This window comes from Paramormyrops kingsleyae, chromosome 3, assembly GCF_048594095.1.
Source record: "Paramormyrops kingsleyae isolate MSU_618 chromosome 3, PKINGS_0.4, whole genome shotgun sequence".
In the NCBI taxonomy this organism is placed as follows: domain Eukaryota; kingdom Metazoa; phylum Chordata; class Actinopteri; order Osteoglossiformes; family Mormyridae; genus Paramormyrops; species Paramormyrops kingsleyae.
This window is the reverse complement of record NC_132799.1, coordinates 23821086-23842034: the sequence shown is the minus strand read 5'-3', so window position 1 is coordinate 23842034 and position 20949 is coordinate 23821086. Positions and strand designations below refer to the sequence as shown.

Genomic DNA, 20949 nt, shown 5'->3' with positions numbered 1-20949 from the left:
CCTGCCGGGGGGGGCAATGGGGGGAGGTCAGCCCACAGACCATTTAAAGTCCAATCATTTCCCAGTAAATGCGACTGTGGTGAGGAATGTAGGGTATCCCCGTGACAAAGGCTGGTTTCCATGGAGACAAAGGCACTAGGTGTGCTTAGACGGGTGCTGGGGCCGAGGGATAGGGGTGCACACAGCCGCCTGGCCGCAGGAATGCCTGTGTTTGTGGGGAAAGCGCTTCTGGTGGCTGAAAGGAGGAATGACACACAGGATGCTAAATGACCATGGCGTCAATATGACAAAGAAAAAGAAACGTTTTTCCAACTGGAGTGATGCTTGTGATGTCCCATCAACAAGCAAACAAACAAACATACGCTCAGCTATGCATGCGGCTACACCGGAACCCAGTGGCCCCACACACGCCCTGCAGACTGTGTTATACACAGGTGCCAGTTCTGCCACCAGGTACGGCAGCAATACAGCAAAACACTAGCAGGGCAGCTCCGGCTCCTGCATGCAAATGAGACACTCTATGGAGAGACCGCATGGGGCTTCATCACTGCAGACACCACACAGTGAAACAGGATGCTCTGTGGAGAGATGGCATCGGGCTTCATTACTGCACACACCGTACAGTGAAACGAGACACTCTATGGAGAGACCACATCGGACTTCATCACTGCATACACCGCACAGAGAAACGAGACGCTCTATGGAGAGACCACATCGGACTTCATCACTGCGTACACCGCACAGTGAAACGAGACGCTCCATGGAGAGACCACATCGGACTTCATCACTGCGTACACCGCACAGTGAAACGAGACGCTCCATGGAGAGACCACATCGGACTTCATCACTGCGTACACCGCACAGTGAAACAAGACGCTCTATGGAGAGACCACATCGGACTTCATCACTGCGTACACCGCACAGTGAAACGAGACGCTCTATGGAGAGACCACATCGGACTTCATCACTGCGTACACCGCACAGTGAAACGAGACGCTCTATGGAGAGACCACATCGGACTTCATCACTGCGTACACCGCACAGTGAAACGAGACGCTCTATGGAGAGACCACATCGGACTTCATCACTGCGTACACCGCACAGTGAAACGAGACGCCCACACAGTTTAAAAGAAAAAGGTTAAGACTTATTCACTGCTGGCTGTATCAGTGTGTATTTCACTGTGTGGTGTGTGCAGAGATGCAGCCCGATGCCGGCACTCCGCAGAGCATCTCGACCTCGTCATGCACACACTCCTGTAGGCCGACAGCGTAACAGACCCGCTGAGAAGGGAAGGAAAGCCACTGGGAGGTGGGCTGCTTACATGCCAAAGAAAGCCCCTCCCCCAACACCCCCAGTAATACACACAGCGGTACAAATGAGCAGTAAAAGTGGCTGCTAGCCGGAGAACTTGCACGTGATTTTCTCTAGCATCTGTGCACATCCTGGTTTCACCATTCTATCCATGGAACCCAGTAGATGTCACTCAGACGCATGGTGGCTGAAGACCCTGGTCCTCAGAAAGCTTAAGAACTGATTTAGTGATGAGGCCCTCATCCCACCACGGAGATTTAGCACAATGCAGAACCCTTCATGTGACACACTGCCTGCCTGAGTGTGGAAATGGGGTTGGATGGCTGCAAGGTGATAGCTGGTCACGGATAGTTGGTCACAGCTGGGTTCCTGCTTCTGGAGCCTAATGTTGATCTCCATCCAGCTGAGTCCACAGCCGCAGGACAGGACTTGATACTGCCCAAGATTGATAAAGTAAATCTCCCAGCTCTACTGATAAAATAGACACACCATCTAGTGATAGAGTCCATCTCCCAACTCCACTGATAACATGGATCTCCCAGCTCTACCGATAAAACAGATCTCCCAACTGATAATGTAGATCTCCTAGCTATACTGATGAAGCAGGTCTCCCTGCATCGATAAAGTAGATCAGTCAATGCTACTGATGAAGCAGATCTCTCAGCTATACAAATAAAGTAGATCTACTAACTCTAGTGATGAAATAGATCTCTCAACTCTACCGATATAGTAAATCTCCCAACTCTGCTGATCAAGTACTGTAGCTCTACCATGGGATAAATGTTTCACTGGACCTACATAATGTAGGAGTGTATAATCCAGATGATCCCCCCTCAATCGACATAACCAGGCTCATGAAGGGCTCAAAATATACATCAAAGCAGATCGAATGGCAGCCAGGAGGAGGCGCCCCAGGTCCAGCAAAGCTGGCTGCAGTTCTGGCATGCGGATTCAGCGTGCCTCACTGCATCCCTGATAACCAACTGAGCTGCGTCTGTCAGCAACAGTCTATGAGACACATTTGTTAGCCAGCTGGGTGTTAATCATCCCAGCTAACTCACAGTGTTAGTGTGCATCTTAGACATTATGTGTGTGAGAGTGTGTTTTTGTGTGAGAGTGCGTGTGTGAGAGTATGCGTGGGAGTGTGTTTATGTGAGTGTGTGTGTGAGAAAGTGTATGTATGTGAGTGTGTGTATGACAGAGAGTACCTGCTCAGTCAGGTAGGATGCACACTTCTCCCAAACATTCATGTTAATATTTATTATCCCATTATGCAAATCTCGAGGTGCAAATGGATTACAGTCTGCACCGTGTTCCATTTAAAGCCAATTACACTCCGTAGAGAAGGTAATAAGCTGGTTAATTTGCAAGGGCCACCTCCATATCCAGGACGATCGCCAGCCGATGCTGGATTGCTGGGGTCTCCAGTTGACCTTTTACGGTAATTCAATTTAGCTGTGCAGTTCACCACCAATGTCTCCCAAGTAACAACCTGAGTGCATTCACCAAATCTGTCTCCCGGTCATGGTTTACTTCCACTTTTAGGACAGGAAATTCAATTTAAATCATCAACAACTACATCAGCTCATCTCAGCATTTCCTTAAATATGAACATAATGAGAAATTCACTACAAGTTCAGCTGAAACAGAGGTCACGGCCTCACACTGTCCAGTGCATGCATTTCCCTGGAGACTGCCTTACCATTACCAATAGTAATTTCTGGAACACTATAGCACTCCACGTGAAAACCCCTACAGCCTAGGCGAGCAGTACCAGGACAATCGCTAATCTTTTAAGTTTCCTGCTATAAGAGGCAAAGTATTTCCCACCTTCATTCATCACTCATATCATCACCAAAGTTTTTATGCCCTGTACAGTAATTTGTAATATCAGTAATATCTAATACGTGTATATAGGATATAGGAGCACAAGGACGCGAACTCCTGTGCTGAGCTTTAATCACGCTTAACATATAAAACCGCAGCCTGACCACGTCTGCTTTACGATCAGCTCCACCCCCTGAGAGTGAGGCAGACTGGGCAGCAGATCGCTGGATAATAGTGCAACGGGGGGGGTGTAACAAGGTAGATCATGCTACGGGATTAACCTCGTAATGAGCAGCCGCTGACATCATCTGACCTTTCCATGTTTACAGGTGAGCCATCGGACCTCAGAGACTCGCCCAATAGTAATGATGGGGGTAACAACCAATAGTAATGAAGAGGGTACTGCCCAATAGGACTGAAGGGGGTACTGCCCAATAGGACTGAAGGGGGTACGGCCCCTTAGAAGGAAAGGTTAGTCCATTCACTACAGCTGGGCTGCTGACTTATGCTTTCTGACAGCCGAAAACATTCATCAGTCAGTCCCGCGTTGTGCGCCCTGCAGCTAACCCCTCCCACCTGCACGTGCTGCGGAGTGGAGCCCCCATTACACAGGACCTGCAGGAGGGCTTGCAACCGCTTGGACTTCCACTGCCCACAACGGAGTAAGGTGTATGCAGCTGCTGTTCTGTTTGAGGCATAAACACACATGCTACTGTGTAGAGGAGCAGCAAGAGAGCTGGAAACAGTGATATATGTACATATAAACACGCACACTGTGTCTGCTTGATAACTCTGCAGCTCTCGGTTTTCCACACGACCACACAAACAAAAGGTTCTATTTGGCTTTAAAACACATCAGTGCACGCCTATGCCAACGTTTTGCGAGACGACACAAGCCCATTTTCGGTCAGCCATGCTGCACTGTAGAATAACGTGGTGGTGGAGTGCCAGCCAGCCAGCCTGTCGTGACAGGGGACACCCTGAACATTTCCCCTGATAGACTGATCGAGTCAGCCCCCCTTCCTACGTAAATGATTGTCCTGCAGGAACAAGACAGAATCAGATGCTTGAAAACACCCAACCTGATGAGACAGGGATGCTGCATCTCTGTCGGAACGGAGCCAACAGCATCTCTCCTTCATCTGGAACAGCCCAGTTCGTTCTATACCATCACCGTGGCAACGCTGCAATAGCAGCTTTTCCCCATTAGCATGTTAGCATGTTGCCTACCCGCGTCCTCATCGGGGAGAGGAGTCCTTCCATGTCGGCCGCCTCCTTCTCCTCCTCGGTCCCAGCCCGGCACTCAGCACGCGGCTCCTGAGGGAGTTGTCCTCACACTTGAGTCCCACATGATGTGCCGCCGGCGGGTCACTGTCTTTGCACTAACAGACAGACAGGCTCTCTGTAGCTCTGTAGCAGAGCATCTAAGCCACAGAGCCGCCCCCACCCCCCTCTCTCTCTCTCCCACCTTTTCTCTATTTCCCTGCTCATCTCTCCTCCTCCCTCACTCTCTCTCTCCCCCCACCGCTCAGGTCATGGGGAGGGGGGAGGGGGTGAAGCATTCTCGCTAGGGCTCATTTGTTTTCCCCCAAACAAAAAAGGCTGATCTATGCCTACCAACCCCATCACCCCCTGGTTACTCTGGAGTTTCTCACACGCAGTTTCACGAAGGCATGCAAGGAGCACCGTCAGTAAAGGACAGACGATATGTAACACCCCCCCCCCCCCCTGATATCTCAGTTTCTCCTAACTCCTTTCTCACCACCACTTACATTTTGCACACTCACCTACGATATTTCTATAGTTGTATATTAAGTATATTTCATGATATTCTGAATATTTTTAGATTGTTCTTTCTCAGATTTTATGTGGCACAGTTGGTGAACCTGGCAGAATAAACATTTCACTGCATGTTTGTAGGACTGCATGTGATAAATAGCAAATTAAAGCAGCCTGTGATGGATCTCCAACGGGACCGAATCCCGAATCCCCGCTCTTCAAACACACCCCTCCCCCACAGGGGGGGGGGGGATGCTCCAGGGTCTTTAGAACTGCACTATTCCTGGACTGTTACTCATTACTGGATCTCAGTGCTATGGTAATTACATGGGACCTGACCCAATTTACAGTGCTTTTACCTGCACCCTTCATGCTTACTCACGCTCTGCAAAACCCTTCTGGAACACGAGCCTGGGTTTGAGTGATTGGGAGGTGGTCTTCTGTTAGTCCTGTAGCTGTCATTCAGAGCCTTCCAGCCCTGCATCCCACCCCCCAGCAGCAATGATGATGATGACAGGACCACGTGAACAGCGTGAGTCCATCTTCACAGGCAGGACCGGTAACAATCAGCAGCTGACACATGCCCACATTCCAGGGGTCCAGTCTGTGACGAAGCATTCAACCGTGAAAGCCAGACCCCCCCCAGTTAAACCAAGCCTCAAACGCACCTGGCTCCTAGCAGGGTGGACTGAGAATTGGGCATCAGGACAGGCTTGGTGAGAGTTAAGAGGGACTGTTTCTTCACTGTCCCAAACAGCACGGTTGTGATTTGGTTTTGAACACATGTGCAAAATGGGCACAAAGTCACTGCGACAGAAGGTGAACGGGGCGTGCCTTGCTGTACGGCCAGGTCAGGCTGGCACGCTGTGCTGCTCCCATAATACCCCAGGGCTGCCATTTACATAAAGGGGGATGTAGAAGGGACAGCACGACATCCCAGTAGGTCAGAAAATCATCACTGCTTCGACAGGGAGTGAGTGGTCAGATGGGGGAGTGTGGGGTTAGGGTTCTCATGGATAGATAAATAAGCTGTACAGTGGATAAACTGTAATAACCGGAGCACTGTTCATCAGAGCAGATCCCTAGGAGATTCTGCAGTAACGACAACTCACGATTACAAAGCAGGCCTGCAAGGGTCATCATCGTTGAGGGCGAGACGCCCTTGCTCAGAGACAGATACACCCATTTCTCTCTATGCGGCAGCATGGGTAGCGTCCTGGTGTTTCCATAGCGACGCAGACCATTATGAAAGGCTCTGAACGCTGTCTCTATGGCAACGGCACTCCGACTCATGCAGCTCTGTTTACTTTGACAACGAACCCCGGGCGAGTAGGCAAGCGAGTGAGTATTCACTGGGGAACCTTTACAAGCTCCGTGTGTCAGCACAACAATAACATCAGCACGGCCACACTACTCAAAAATGGCCTAAACTTTTAATTACGAGGGATCAAAGGAGGAACAAAATGAAGATAAGATTCTGTGGAAAACTCATTAGTCTGGAGCTTGACCTGGTCACATGATTCACATGCAGGTAACAGGTGTAAGGAGCCAAGCAATCCAAGGAGGGGAAAAAGAGAGACAAACTGAGACTTTCTGTTGTGTTTAGAGTCAAGCTTGAAGCAGTAACACCAAAGCAGCCCAGATTCATTTCAGACTGAATACAATCTCAGCACCATGAGGGAATCAGCAGGAGCTCATCCCTGTACGAGCAAGAAGCCCCTGCTCTTCTCATGAAAACATCTGTGCTTTTCTTTACTGACTGGCTCCTGCATTAAGCTGCTGCTTCCAGAGGAAGCATTTTAGCAAAGTGTACAGATTCCTCAAGCGAGTATCAGCTGCAAAAGAAATGTCCATGAGCTTTGCAAAGGCAGGAGAAGTGCACTTTAAAAAAACCATAGCAACACTGCCACCTATGTGTGACATAGGCCTCTTCTCAGAGTCAGATCTGTGCTAGTAGATACCAAGCAGACATCTTGTCCTGAGCTGGACACTAATGAACAAGAGCAAGAGTCTGATATATAAGCCACCGATCCCTAAACACACACACTCATACACACACAGACACGTTTGTACTAGTATATTTGTGGGGACTGTCCATTCGTTTGTATGGAAAAAAACCCTTATTCCGACTATAGCAACCTTAATTCATACCCAGCCCTAACCATACAAAATTCATAAGTAATAATCCCTCCTCCTCTCCACCTACCACTGCCAGTATGCCATCAGTTCACCTCAATACATGTAAAGTGATTATAAATGGTAATTTATTTCATGCTTATTGCTTTTGTATGTGTGCATTAGTTTTATATTGATTGTTAAAAGTTTTTATCATTAGGTAGGTAGATGGGTTTAAATTGGCAATTGTTTGGGAATGGATTAATGAATTTACATTATTTCTTACAGGGAAATTCGACTTGGACCAGCCTTCTGGAATGAATTTAATTCGTGTTCCAAGGTACCACTGTACTTTTGTCTAATATCGCCGGTGCATGCGCCGGTGCAATAACTAAAACATTACTAACAAAACGGCTTATTTATCCTCCATTGTTTTGGCGTGGCGGTGAAGTTTCCTATGAAATTACGTGTTAAGTTTAACCTATTAATTTTTGTGTCTTCCATGCTTATTCAGCAAAACCATCATAGTTCCTGTTGTGTGGTGGGAAAAGGACACGCGGACGTGGCCAGTAGCTACAGGAGTTCCAGCTTGAGACAGCCCGCAGGGACATGAAGCCTCCCACCTGTACACAAACGGTGACAGGGGACACAAATAATGTAGTATTATGCTATTACTTATGTATTAACCACAAATTAAGTGTTAGTTACAAACTGATGTCATGTTTGTTCACCATTAATGAATTGTCACACATCTTTTATCTCAAGCAAATACCGGTACTATTTGTTGCTATATCTGTTAATTATGTTACTGACCCGTGTATCTGCAGGTAGCCTGAAGAACCGAACTTCACAGAGGAGTAGCGAGAACTCCCGATTTTCCGCAGCTGTGATGTCGCTTACCGTTTTCCCGGTGTTATGCACCGGAGTCGCCTCATAGACACGTCCCGTTATGGACTCGCCCCGTAAGCCTGATTAATTACTGGGAAGGGGGAGCTGATAGGAGGATGAAGACCGAGCCACCTACTGGCGCTCAGAGGGAGCGGCGGCCGGACGGAGGCGCCGTGTTCGGGGCAGGCAGCGGCTCGCGCCCACGGCAGAAGCATCTCGCCGGACGCCCGGCACGAGCAGCCGGACCGCGGCGCGCGGCGGTCTCTGCGTGAGCGATCCTAAAACTAACGAAGGACAAAAGAAGATGCGAGAACAGTCCACGGGGACCCGCTCCCCCCAGCCCCTGAGTCGTCGCTAAGGAATTCCGTGCAGTACTTAGTTATCTATCTATCTGCCTGTCTATCTGTCACACATACCGTGGGGGTGGTCCTGTCACTTTAATTTTACTATGACAACTCGTGATATGAAACGTCTTCACCATGCTGCCCTTCCCTGTCTTTCGGTGCCCAAGGAGAGCAAATCAGTCTCCGTGACGGTAGGTACGTTGTGAATTTCCCCTGCGGGTCACCATGACGATGACCCTAGGGGGGGGGGGCATACAGAGCCACAGTCTCAAATGTGGAGGCCTCTTTCTCCCCATACCAGGAAAAGGCAGCTGTCATTTTTGCACTCAAACGCGAAGTAAAAGATCTCCTTCCGCAGGGCGCATGCTCACTACCTCGCTGGTCATGTGACACCAGATAATTGCGCAATTTCCTGCCCTGACCGGCACCACTCAAACGAGATTAAACCAATCGGAAGCCTGCAAGCTGGTGGCTCGCTGAGGGTGGTCAGTCCATCTATTGTACCTCCCCCACCCCTCATTCAGTGCTCATGGACCACACAGAGGCTGGTGGCGTCAACACACGGTGTATCCAACGAGGCTGTTCACTCAAACTGAGGTTTGGGGGCCCCCTGTTGGCTACTTGTAGTCACTACACTACATATTAAATACACATTCCTTATTTAGGAGATGCTGAAACAGCATGTTCTGCTAACCAGTTAGCTAACTATGGTGTTCTGATAGATATTTATTCAGCTTTTGAAACATTGAGTACGGGGTCTCAGAAATAACAAACCTGTCTGTGCATACTGCTGAAGAGGCGGAATCTCTGAGCTCTCTTAAGTAGCCTGGAGCAACACTGGGAAATGTGCTATTTTAGGACTGCATTAGCATAACATTTATAATCCATCCCCCTCAAATCACGGTACTTTTTCCATTATATATTCCATCATGAAACAAAAATGGTTCCAATTGGAAGTGGATGAATCATGGGCCTCCCACACAGAACGTGTTTATGTGAAGTCTTGGGAAAGACTGGAATTAGGGTTACCTGCCTAGTGCCCCCCAAGCCTAACCCTCCCACACGGAATGCGTGAGTGTGGGCGCTCAGGAAAGATCGGAATCGGGTGAATAACTCAAATAGCACGAGTGTGTCCATGTGGATTGGGGTCCATAGTAAGCCGGGATTCCCCAAAGGCAGGGGCCGATGCCTTCACAGGAGGGGGCAATACTGTCAGAGAGCCAAAAATACACCCATCTACGAAATATGGTAAAGTCCCAGATTCTACATGATGATGGTTGAAGTTCAGGAAATGGATCAGGAAAGAGAATCAGGAAGAGCACTCATTAAGAGAGAGAGAGAGAGAAAGAGAAAGACAGAGTGAGGCAGCCTTTGCTTGGATTTGCCTCAAATTTGGAGACCTTAGTATCAGCCGAAGATCACCTGAACCCCAGCTGAGCATCACCTGAACAACAGCTGAGCACCAGTGGATTCACTGCATTCTCAAGCAGCAGCTCCTCACATTCTCACAGGATGAAATCTGGATGCTAGTAGGACATTTTAGGGACAAAAAAGGGTTTTTATGTGCCTCTCTGTGACACCCATCATCCATCCTAAGGTTTTTCATGTAAGGGAGGAATTTACAAAAAGCCCACCTTCACATAGGCTGTGGGTTAAAGCCCACCTTTACATAGGCTGTGGGGTTAAAGCCCACCTTTTCATAGGCTGTGGGGTTAAAGCCCACCTTTACATAGTCTGTGTGGTTACAGCACACCTTTACATAGGCTGTGGGGTTAAAGCCCACCTTCACATAGGTTGTGGGGTTAAAGCCCACCTTCACATAGGCTGTGGGGCTAAAGCCCACCTTCACATAGGCTGTGGGGTTACAGCAAACTACACATTTATAAAGCTGGTAGGCTTAAATCACACACTTATGTAGGTGGCAGGATTAAACTACACATTTATGTTATGTTAAATCAAATTCATACATGCCCCTAGGGTTGAATCACGCATTAATAAACATTGCCAGGTGGCGCTGTGTTCCGACTGGGTTGAGTACAGTCAGGCTAATGGACACCTCCCCTCGTGCAGAATCTACACGCCTTTAACAGCTTCTGGCTTCTCCCTCACGCCACGCTTATTTAAATACATAGTGGCAGTTCACACTTGCGTCCCTCTCGTACTCTGCTCACACGAGGAAGCTGTAATGTCACTCCTTTGCTTTGTTAAGCTTATGGTACCCGGCACACCTCACCATCCACAACGTCCTAATCCATTACTGAATGAAATCACTCCAGATGCACTGAGAATGGGGTCTCCTAGCAACCGTTGTCAGGAGCAACCACCCCCTGAACTCTCCCGACAACATGCCGCAAGGCATTTGTGTCTTCTGCCTGAAGCTCATCCCAGCCAGTACCTGCTGATAAGGCGTGAGGCACTACCACGTCCCCCCACGCTGCGCGGGATTGTCACATAGACACACGATCACACACGCACACACATACAGACAGAGACACTGACACATAGACACACAGACACACACTGACACACAGACACAGACACACACACACACACACACAGACACACACACACACACACTGGAACACACAGGTTCTGTCCCCACTGTGGTGTCTTTGGCTCTGACAGTATGACGCTCCTCCCAGCATGTGTGCAGAGCAGACAGCCCGTCTGATGTAGAGGTACATAGCTGCTCATGCAAACCCTGTATGCTCCTCTGCAAGGGTCCGGGAGGTGAGGAGGGGCTCGCTGCTCCAGGACCTCGCCCCTAAGACAACGGTGGCCCCCGGGATGGTGCTGAATGGCCAAGCTGTCCCCTATCCTCCCTGACACATTCTTCTTCTGGCTCTGTGGATACAGTCTGGGTCAGAAGGACCAGCTGTTCAGGAGGGGAACATTCCAGAAAGACGACCCTGTAGATCCGGCATGTGAACCCCCATCTGCATCACTCCTCCACCTCAGGGGGCTCAAAAGACATTAGAAATCCCGAGGGTGGAGGATGGAAAGGGGAAATGTTAGAGCCGTAATGTCATTAGCTGAGGAATGTCTATGCATTTGGTCACACCATCATTTAACATCATTCAGGGTTACCCACAGAGGAGCAGTGTCACATGACACACAGGATGTTGCTGGGATATCAGCCCAATATCATCATCCGAGATGAGGCTGTGCCAACTGGGGGATCCCGGGCAGAGTGACAGCGGTTACAGTGAGGCACAGTGACAGTGTTTACAGTGAGGCACAGTTACAGCGGTTACAGTGAGGCACAGTGACAGCGGTTAGAGTGAGGCACAGTGACAGTGTTTACAGTGAGGCACAGTGACAGTGGTTACAGTGAGGCACAGTGACAGCGGTTACAGTATGACATCAGAACACACTGGCCACCCGCAGGAACTTTAAAAAAAACCCTGCTGCCGTTCATCTCTTCCGACAAAACATGGCATCCATGCTCCCCTTTCTAATACTGTGAGCAAACAGGAGTGAATTCCTGCAGAAACAGCGGCCTCATTATCCTCACCATTTCACTCCAGCAAACTCCCACCAGTGTGCAGTGTGAACGTTACTATGGAGACCGCATCTCTGGCACTCCAGCCTGGCATTTTCAGCCTGGATCCAAGCTTTTCCGGATTACTCCGTCCATGCTGTCCCCTCACTCCGAAACAGCCCCATTCTGCTGGCTCGTCATAATTAGTGCTTTATTGTGTGGATCTGGCTCGAGTAACCGGTGTTGTCTGGAACGTGAGTGGGGGGGGGGGGGGGTTTGCTACGGTTGCCATGGTGACCATGGCCATGACGCTTCTCGTTACGTGAGTCCTTTCCTGAACGAGGCCTCGCCAGTCAGCTCTGGAGCCTGGAGCGTGTCTTTGCAGGGATCATTTTAATGACTGGAATATTCATTCCAGAAATAAACACAGATAATCCTGCATTATAGGGGAGGCATGTGAACCGCGTGTCCCAGGAGACATCTCAAGTGACATGAGACCCAAGGTCTCGCTGAAAAACATGGAAAGAAAGAAAGAACCCCACAGGTCCGAAGTGTCCCGGATGCGGGGAGTTAAAGCAAGAAACAACACGGACAGTGACAGCAGCAGCACTTTCAATGCCAATAAAATGTAACCCCCCCCTACAGTTTAAGTTTATATTGGGGGTATACTGGTGGTTAGGGACCTTGTGCAGGGGCCCGATGCCCAGGGGCCTGATGGTGACATCACTCTGCCAGTCCTAAACAGGCATATTTTTTTTGAGAAAAGGTTAGATGTTTGTTCTGGTTTGAGCCATCCTTTGTTACTAGAAGGATTCTAACACAGTGAGAAAAGAGAGAGTTTCTGCCCATCGCTGCCATATGGGACGTGGGGGGGTGGGGCCCTCCGGGTCCCCAGGCCCCCCCGCCTACATTGTGGGCCCCCGCTCTGCACACCTGCTCCATCCCCGAAGCAGATGGCCCCTGCACAGGTGCACTGCCTTCCCTCCCCCCAGAGCCTACCCCCTCACCATCTCCAGGACAACGAGGGAGTTAGATTACCGGGAAACCCGATCCCAGGCACGCCGCGAGCGGCCACGACACCACTGCCAGGCGGCTGGCCAATGAGAGCGGCCGACACAGCGATGGCGGGAGTCCGACATGCGGAGGGCACTGTTTCTATTCCCTTCAGGGGTTTATGATTACAATCCTGCCACATACAAAGCAGAGAAGGTTCCGGGTCTGGTAGACGAGGCAGCCACTTCACAAAGGCCATTCGGCTTTAGCGGCAAGAACTCCCCCGTTCAGGTCTGCGTTTGGAGGTCTGCATTTAGAGGTCACCTCCGAACACAGCAGCCACCAGTGGCCATGATGTCATTGTAACCTCCCTGGAGAGTGAATTACCACCCCGGCCTGGCAGTGTTTCAGGAAGGAGGGGGCGCTGCTAAAACATCACTTCCACATGGAGCCGTCAGCAGGCTCCTTTAACAAACAGCAGAGAGCAGGAGCAGCAGGGGCCCTGACAGTCGACGCTACGAGCTCAGATCAGCCTCACTAAGGCAGCCTCACTAAGGCAGCCTCACTAAGGCAGCCTCATTAGCTTGCGCTGTGTTTCTTCTCCGCTCCGGCCTGGCTGATGGCTGAGACACCAGTCAGATACGATCAGCTGGGGAGGAATGTTCCTCTGAATGATGCTGACTGAGCTCAGGAAATATCAAGAAAAATCAATCATGCCCTAGATCTTACTGGAAAAGGGTTTTGAAAGAGATTAAAAGCTTGCCTAGGCATTAGCCAAACTGTTTTTGGTTTAGTAATGAGACTCATGAAACTTAAACATCCACGACAAGGCAGGTACTTGGTGATCTGATGTTTCAGGGCGACCTCACAAACCAAGCTCATTCCGGGGTCTGCTTAGTATCACCTCAGATTACATCCCGACTGTCCCACTGGGCATGCACAGGCGGACGGGCTGACTAGGGCACGAGACAGATGGGGGGGGGGGCTGTTCTAATGCAGGCTGAGGCAGTTCTCTCTGCCATCCGGGGTGACCCTAGAAGCCCCAGCCACAGGAGGAACAGGCCTGATTTCAGGAACTGCGAGCGGTTTTGAACAGGAAGCAGGAGGAGAGGGAACTGCTGGTGGCGCCAGAGAGTGTGCTGTGTTATAGAGGTGACAGAACCTCGGGTGACAGACCTCCAGGTGACAGGGCCTCGGGTGACAGACCTCCAGGTGACAGGACCTCGGGTGACAGACCTCCAGGTGACAGAACCTCGGGTGACAGACCTCCAGGTGACAGGACCTCGGGTGACAGACCTCCAGGTGACAGAACCTCGGGTGACAGACCTCCAGGTGACAGGGCCTCGGGTGACAGACCTCCAGGTGACAGGGCCTCGGGTGACAGACCTCCAGGTGACAGGGCCTCGGGTGACAAGCCCAGGTGACAGGGCCTCGGGTGACAGACCTCCAGGTGACAGGGCCTCGGGTGACAGACCTCCAGGTGACAGGGCCTCGTGTGACAAGCCCAGGTAACAGGACCTCGTGTGACATCCCAAAGTGACAGAAGATCAGGTAACAGGACATCAGGGCCACAGAGTCACAGATCTGGTTGACATGATTCTCCTCCTTATCTGTCTGTGGGAAATTCGAGAAGCAGCTTCCCTGTCAGGGTCAGAGGTGTAACCATGACATCATGCAGTGTTCACCTCCCACCCCCCCACACACAGAGCCCAACTACCTGCCTCGAACTGGACAGCCCCCCCACCCTCACCCCCGTGAGAGGCCAGCTACCCGCCTCCAACCAGACAGGCCCCCCCCCAGGCTAATTTAGTGATAAAACATCCTCACAGACATGGGCTGGATGAGACTCGTAACCAACAGAATCACGCCCGTCAATGAGATCATAAATGATGTGAGGAGGATAAAACAAAGTAGAGGCAATAGTGGCACTGTAGAAAGTGCTGAGGCATACGGATGAACATGGGCTGTGAGCCACTGGCCACCTGCTCCCTGTCACCCCAGCAGCCTCTGACCATAGTGGAGCGGAGGTCCGGGCCGCCAGGCCGCCGGGCCGAGCAGGATCTCCTGAATGGAGTGTATCGCGAAGATTGCAGGAGCCGCTTGGATCTACAAGGAGAAGTGCCGTCACCAGCACCTTGCCAGCAAACGCCAGCGGCACAAAAACACTCTCGTGGTGTCAATGCAGGGAAAACTGGAACATTCTTTACAGAAGCCACGCAGAGTTACAGACCTGAAGCTCTTGCTTTGTGCTGGGGTTGTTGGGGATTCGACCCCTGTGCCCTTGGTTCCCGAGAGCCCTTCGGTAATCCCTGATAAGCGGGCAGAGCTGTGCCCTGGCAGGCTGGCATTAGGTCTGCTTAGAGGTCACCTCTGAACACACCAGCCATGATGTCACCATAACCTCCCCTGGAGAATGAATTACTATCCTGGCCTGGGGGGGTGGTGGGGAGTGCTCTCTCTCTCTCTCTCTCTCTCTCTCTCTCGCTCTCTCTCTCGCTCTCCCATTCATGTTTTCGCCCTCATTTATCACCCAGAGATTAACTGCTGGGTTCTCTGATTCCTCACATGCATTTTATCCTGATGCACTTTCGGCCAGCCTCCCTCTCCCAATGTTTGACAGCTTAACGTAAAGACAATAAATTAATCTGACTGCATCCCTGAGGGACAGGAAATTAATTTGACTGGATCCTTGAAAGACGCTGAAGACATGACAGGATTCGCCGCGCGTGTCAGTCGGAGCAGGTGCCGGCGGCCCGAGCAGGTGGGGTGAGGTGATGCGGTAACCATGGCGATTAAGCCATCCTGGTAACAGCATGCCGCCTGGGGCGGATCTTGTAGAGTCTCCCATTGTCGGGTGGCTGGTCACAGACTCGAGATGTTTACTGAAGGCCTTCTATGTACACAGTGACCACTCCAGTGATGACAGATGGACACACGTTAAAAGGGTCTACTAACATCGCTTGAGTGACCGACATGAGCTTTTCTACAGTGTCCCTATCTCCCATCAGTAATAGCATCCCAGTACATGCAGAAACACAGGCTCCTTACCTCCCAAAAAACACTATTTGGACCAGAAATGGACCATCTATGGACCATAAACAAAAGAGCTTCTCCAGGGAAAGGTCAGCATAGAACTGCAGATATGAGCAGCAGACATTCATGGCTGAAATGGTGGAGGTACTAACTCCTCCAGGAGCTCAGAGCAATGCAGGATCACACATTCCACACTGGCAACAGAGTAACCCACAAAGCTCATTCTCAATGAAATCACTGATGCACACAAACCCCAGAGAAATGGCCCAGCCGATCAGCCACCAACCGATCAGCCACCAGCCCATCAGCCACCAACCAATCAGCCACCAGCCCATCAGCCACCAACCGATCAGCCACCAGCCGATCAGCCACCAACCGATCAACCACCAGCCGATCAGCCACCAACCAATCAGCCACCAGCCGATCAGCCACCAACGGATCAGCCACCAACCGATCAGTGCTTTGACAGTGACCGTCACGCCACCTACTCCATATGCTGTTTGCAATGCTGTGATGAAGGCTTTAACTTAGATGGTAATAATTAGCAGGCACTGATGCCTTTAGCAATATTTATTCCTTAAATTGTCAATCCTACAATTTATGTTTCTATGTATGCGAGGAGTTACCTTTTAAGAACAGTTCAGCTCAGTGAAATATTTCAAATCTGCTGTGTGTGCGTAGCTAACAAAGACGTCTGTCTATCTGTTATCAGGTGCCGTGTGAACACCTTGTAGAAAACATCAGAAAGAAAACATAAAAGAAAGGAAGGCTTGCAGAAAGAGAAGATGGGGAGCTTCCCGTCACCCCGCGGGGGGTGGGCCTCCCACCCAGCTGTCCCTGAGGGACCTTGCCTCATCTCCTGCCTCTGCCTCTCATCCTGTGTATGCTGATTCTGTTGCCAGGTGAACTATTTGGGGTCCCGCCCAACCCCAGCCAGCCAATGAGAAGACCGAGCTTCGTGTTATTCATTTTTCAGTAGCTTGGAGGCACATGGGAGGTGGTGGAGGAAGAGGAGGTGCTGCAGGAGGTGGAGGATGTTAGCTGCTCTGGCCTCCGTCAGTCCCAGATACAGGGCTGGTCGTGGCACTTCCCATTGTCATGGTGACACATGCCCGTGATCCCCCCCCCCAACCAAACCCAGCTCCCAGGGTGAAGCACCATGGAGCACTATGCCCACACCTGAGTGACTGCACCAGGGAATTGTGTACCTCACAGCTCATTAGAAATGTGCCATAGTGCATGCCTCAGCTATGACACACCTCAACTAAGACAATACAAACCTGAAAGACCATATGCACCTCCCCCGGGCGATACCGGCACACTCAGCATGCATGGCCCAGATGCAGGAAAAGACAAAGATAGCGACTGTCTCTTTAATCTTAGGTGCCTCGGGTCATGCGTGGCTCCTTGACGGACCAGGAGGAATCGGCAGCTCTGAGACACATTGGGAGCTCTGAGACATAGATTAATCCCGGCTCCCAGCCGAGCAAATCGATCGATCAGCATCCAGACGGACTAGCACCTTCCGGGGGGGGAAAGGGGGGGGGGGGGTGAGGGGAGGTACTCACCATGAGGAGACAGACAGCCGAGTCTGGAACCAGCTGCACGGCCATGGCGTCCCCGTCTTCTGCAAGCGTCAGCCGGCTCTGCAGACGGAGGCTCTAATGGAATGAAGTGAGCACGGGCTGTGGAGACGAGCTCGCAGGAATCCACATGACACGAGGAACAGGGAAGAGTGTGAGGGATGTGGTGAGGAGAGCAAAGGAGGGAGGGAGGGAGCACGGGAGAGAGAGAGAGGCAGAGAGGGAGAGCGTGAAGGAGGCGGGCTGAAAATGCATCCACACACCAGCATGTCAGCAAACACAGTTCTGCACACGCTTACTGGCATTTTAACCCTATGTGAAGTCTGCACTGCATCTCCAAAGGTGCACAAGGAGAGGTCTGTAAGGGGGATGTGTACTCACAGAATTACAGGGGATAAGCACTCACAGAAGGATGGGGAATTGGTACTCACAGAAATATCGGGGATGGGTACTCACAGAAAGATGGGGGGTGGACACTCTCAGAAAGACAGGAGGTGGATACTCAAAGAAAGGGGGGATGGATACTCACAGAATTATAGTGGATGGGTACTCACAGAAGGATGGGGGATGGGTACTCACAGAAGGATGGGGGATGGGTACTCACAAAAGTATCGGGGATGGACACTCTCAGAAAGACAGGAGGTGGATACTCAAAGAAAGCTGGGGATAAATACTCAAAGAAAGAGGAAGGATGGATACTCATGGGAAAGGGGAGGGTAAATACAAAAAGAGAGGGGAAACCAGCAGAAACAGCACACATGCACAGCATTAAACAGGGTTGTGTGCAACAGCTTGCAATATGTGCACAGAAATCGGCTTTGGAACCGACCCGCCATCCATCATGCCAAAACAAGCTCTTCACATGGGGGAGGGGAGGGGAGGGGGTGGATCCATTGCCACCCGAAAACCCACACTTACATGACTGGGGGGCTATCCGCACTCCCCAGGCTGCAGCATGGAGCAGCTGCACCTGCCAGTCTGGCCCCGCCTACCCCCACCATCCCACAACATGCTTGCAGGACTAAATGTGGCCACATGGGGACTCTCGGACACAAAGACAAATTAGCTGCCCAGATTTTGGGGGGGGGGGGGGGGGGAGGTTGCCTTCCCCACCTGACGTTGTGGCGACTGGCAGCACGGGATGTGTTGGGGGGGGGGGGGAGCAAGCTGAAATACAGCGAGACGTCAGACAGGCGGAAATAAAGGCGTCTGCCTCTCAAAGGTACGTTGTCAGCTCTGCCGTATCTGATGACATTAAAACAACGCGCTCCTTGTGTTTGTCTCTCAGAACGGTCAGACGGTTAGAGACTCAAGAAGCTTTATGTGCCTTTTCAGCATCAATACACAGGAATTCTAACTGGCCATCCGGTCAGGAACATGTAACATGTAACAGGACCAGACAGCAGGAAACAAGACAAAGGCGTCAGCAAAACATCAAAGCAGATATATGACTATGAGCCGCAGAGGGACGAATGTATGGGGGGATGTGAAATAGATAAAAGAAATGGCTGGAAGAGGAGATGTGGCTAAATATGATAAAATGAGTATTAAATAAAAGAAATTGCTGGAACAGGAGATGTAGATACATATGAAGTATAAATATACTAAATAATTGTAAATTAAATATGAGGAATTTGGTGGTTCTGGGAAAGCAGAATAATCTGCCCCGAATTCCGTCACTGGTCCCCAGAGCACCCCTCCCTCTCTGAGGCATTACGCGTCTGCTGGGGAGAAGTTTCCACCTCTGTCCCACAATGCTCTGGGAAGGAGCTGGCAACACACAGGTACCTCACAGAGCTCAGCAAGCGATTCTGTGACTGGGAGAGTCTGAGTGGACCTGAAATATGGGCTGTTATCACACCCACAAGCGCAAGTTAATTTTAATCATCCCATTTAAATCTTCGGAAATGAACAGGTTCCTGCCCATGGGGTTGAGACTGGGTGGGGGGGGGAAGAGCTCCCGGTTTGATTCATTTATACCCAGAGCTCTTTCATCAATCATGTTGAGAATGGAATAATCTGACTGGTCAGAGGGGAGAGCACTCATTTAATAATCCAATTGGTCACAGGGGAGGATTCTCATTAAATAATCCGATTGGTCAAAGTGGGAGGGTGCTCATTTAATCATCTGATTGGTCAGAGTGGGACGCTGCTCATTTAATAATCCGATTGGTCAAAGAGGGAGGGTGCTTATTCAATAATAATCTGATTGGTCAGAGGGAAGGATGCTCATTTAATAATAATCTGATTGGTCAGAGGGGAGGGTGCTCATTTAATAATCCGATTGGTCAAAGTGGGAGAGTGCTCATTTAATAATCCGATAGGTCAAAGTGGGAGGGTGCTTATTCAATAATCTGATTGGTCAGAGGGGAGGGTGCTCATTTAATAATCCGATAGGTCAAAGTGGGAGGGTGCTTATTCAATAATCTGATTGGTCAGAGGGGAGGGTGCTCATTTAATAATCCGATAGGTCAAAGTGGGAGGGTGCTTATTCAATAATCTGATTGGTCAGAGGGGAGGGTGCTCATTTAATAATCCGATAGGTCAAAGTGGGAGGGTGCTTATTCAATAATAATCTGATTGGTCAGAGGGAAGGATGCTCATTTAATAATAATCTGATTGTTCAGAGGGGAGGGTGCTCATTTAATAATCTGATTGGTCAGAGGGGAGGGTGCTCATTTAATAATCCGATAGGTCAACGTGGGAGGGTGCTTATTCAATAATCTGATTGGTCAGAGGGGAGGGTGCTCATTTAATAATCCGATAGGTCAACGTGGGAGGGTGCTTATTCAATAATCTGATTGGTCAGAGAGGAGGGTGCTCATTTAATAATAATCTGATTGGTCAGAGGGGAGGGTCTTCATTTAATAATAGCCTGATTGGTCAGAGGAGAGAACTGCTCTCAGAGAGGCACTGGACACCTGTCTTTGGGAAACTGTCCATAATCCAGCTCCATCCTGCTCCATCCAGCTACACCCTGTTCCATCCTGCTCTGTCCCGACTCAATTTATCCCACTCCATCCAGTTCTACCCCATTCCATCTATCTTGCCCCACCCAGCTCTATCTCAGTGCACCACAGAGGCCATCGGAAGGATTGTGTCTAAGGGCACAATGGTGCATTGATGTAATTCAGCAAAGCGGCCGGGGGCCTGTCAGGGACAGTGGCGGATTTGAGGGGGGACAGAGGAGAGGATCATCCACATAATTAGGTTATCATGGGGTGTCTCTATGTGCCTGAGGATATGGGGGTGTGCAAGGGGCAGAGAGGGGGGCACCATCTAATTTCCTGCTCCAGAAAAGCTCATTGAGACACTGACCTCAATCTCTCTCACCTAACTGTACAGTGGAGCCTGCACGGGGTGCTACAGCAGGCAATTGACAGGATGCGGCACAGTTTGCTATGAATGTAGTAACATGCAAACAGTGTTTGGTGCTCTGAACACCACTGTGTACAACCAAACTACTTTGTACCTCACCTCCCTGTACCACCACACTTCACTGTACCACCACACTTCACTGTACAACCACATCTCACTGTACAACCACACCTCCCTGTACAACCACATCTCACTGTACAACCACAACTCACTG

General features: G+C 50.4%; 1 protein-coding gene across 3 annotated transcripts in view; it reads right to left on the bottom strand.

Moving 5' to 3' along the window:
• The window catches only part of LOC111846135 (FERM domain-containing protein 4A-like), a 72475-nt gene extending 54980 nt beyond the window's left edge, over window positions 1-17495 (bottom strand). Inside the window, exon 1 of one of the 3 annotated variants that reach the window (XM_072709898.1) lies at window positions 17343-17495. In XM_072709898.1, the coding sequence (XP_072565999.1) occupies window positions 17343-17387 (45 nt within the window). In that variant the 5' untranslated portion in view covers window positions 17388-17495. Of the gene's footprint in view, window positions 1-4371; window positions 4580-7848; window positions 7868-17342 lie in introns of those variants that run through there. The other 2 variants (XM_072709903.1, XM_072709899.1) reach the window with 2 other exon arrangements.
• Window positions 17496-20949: the final 3454 nt, after the last annotated feature.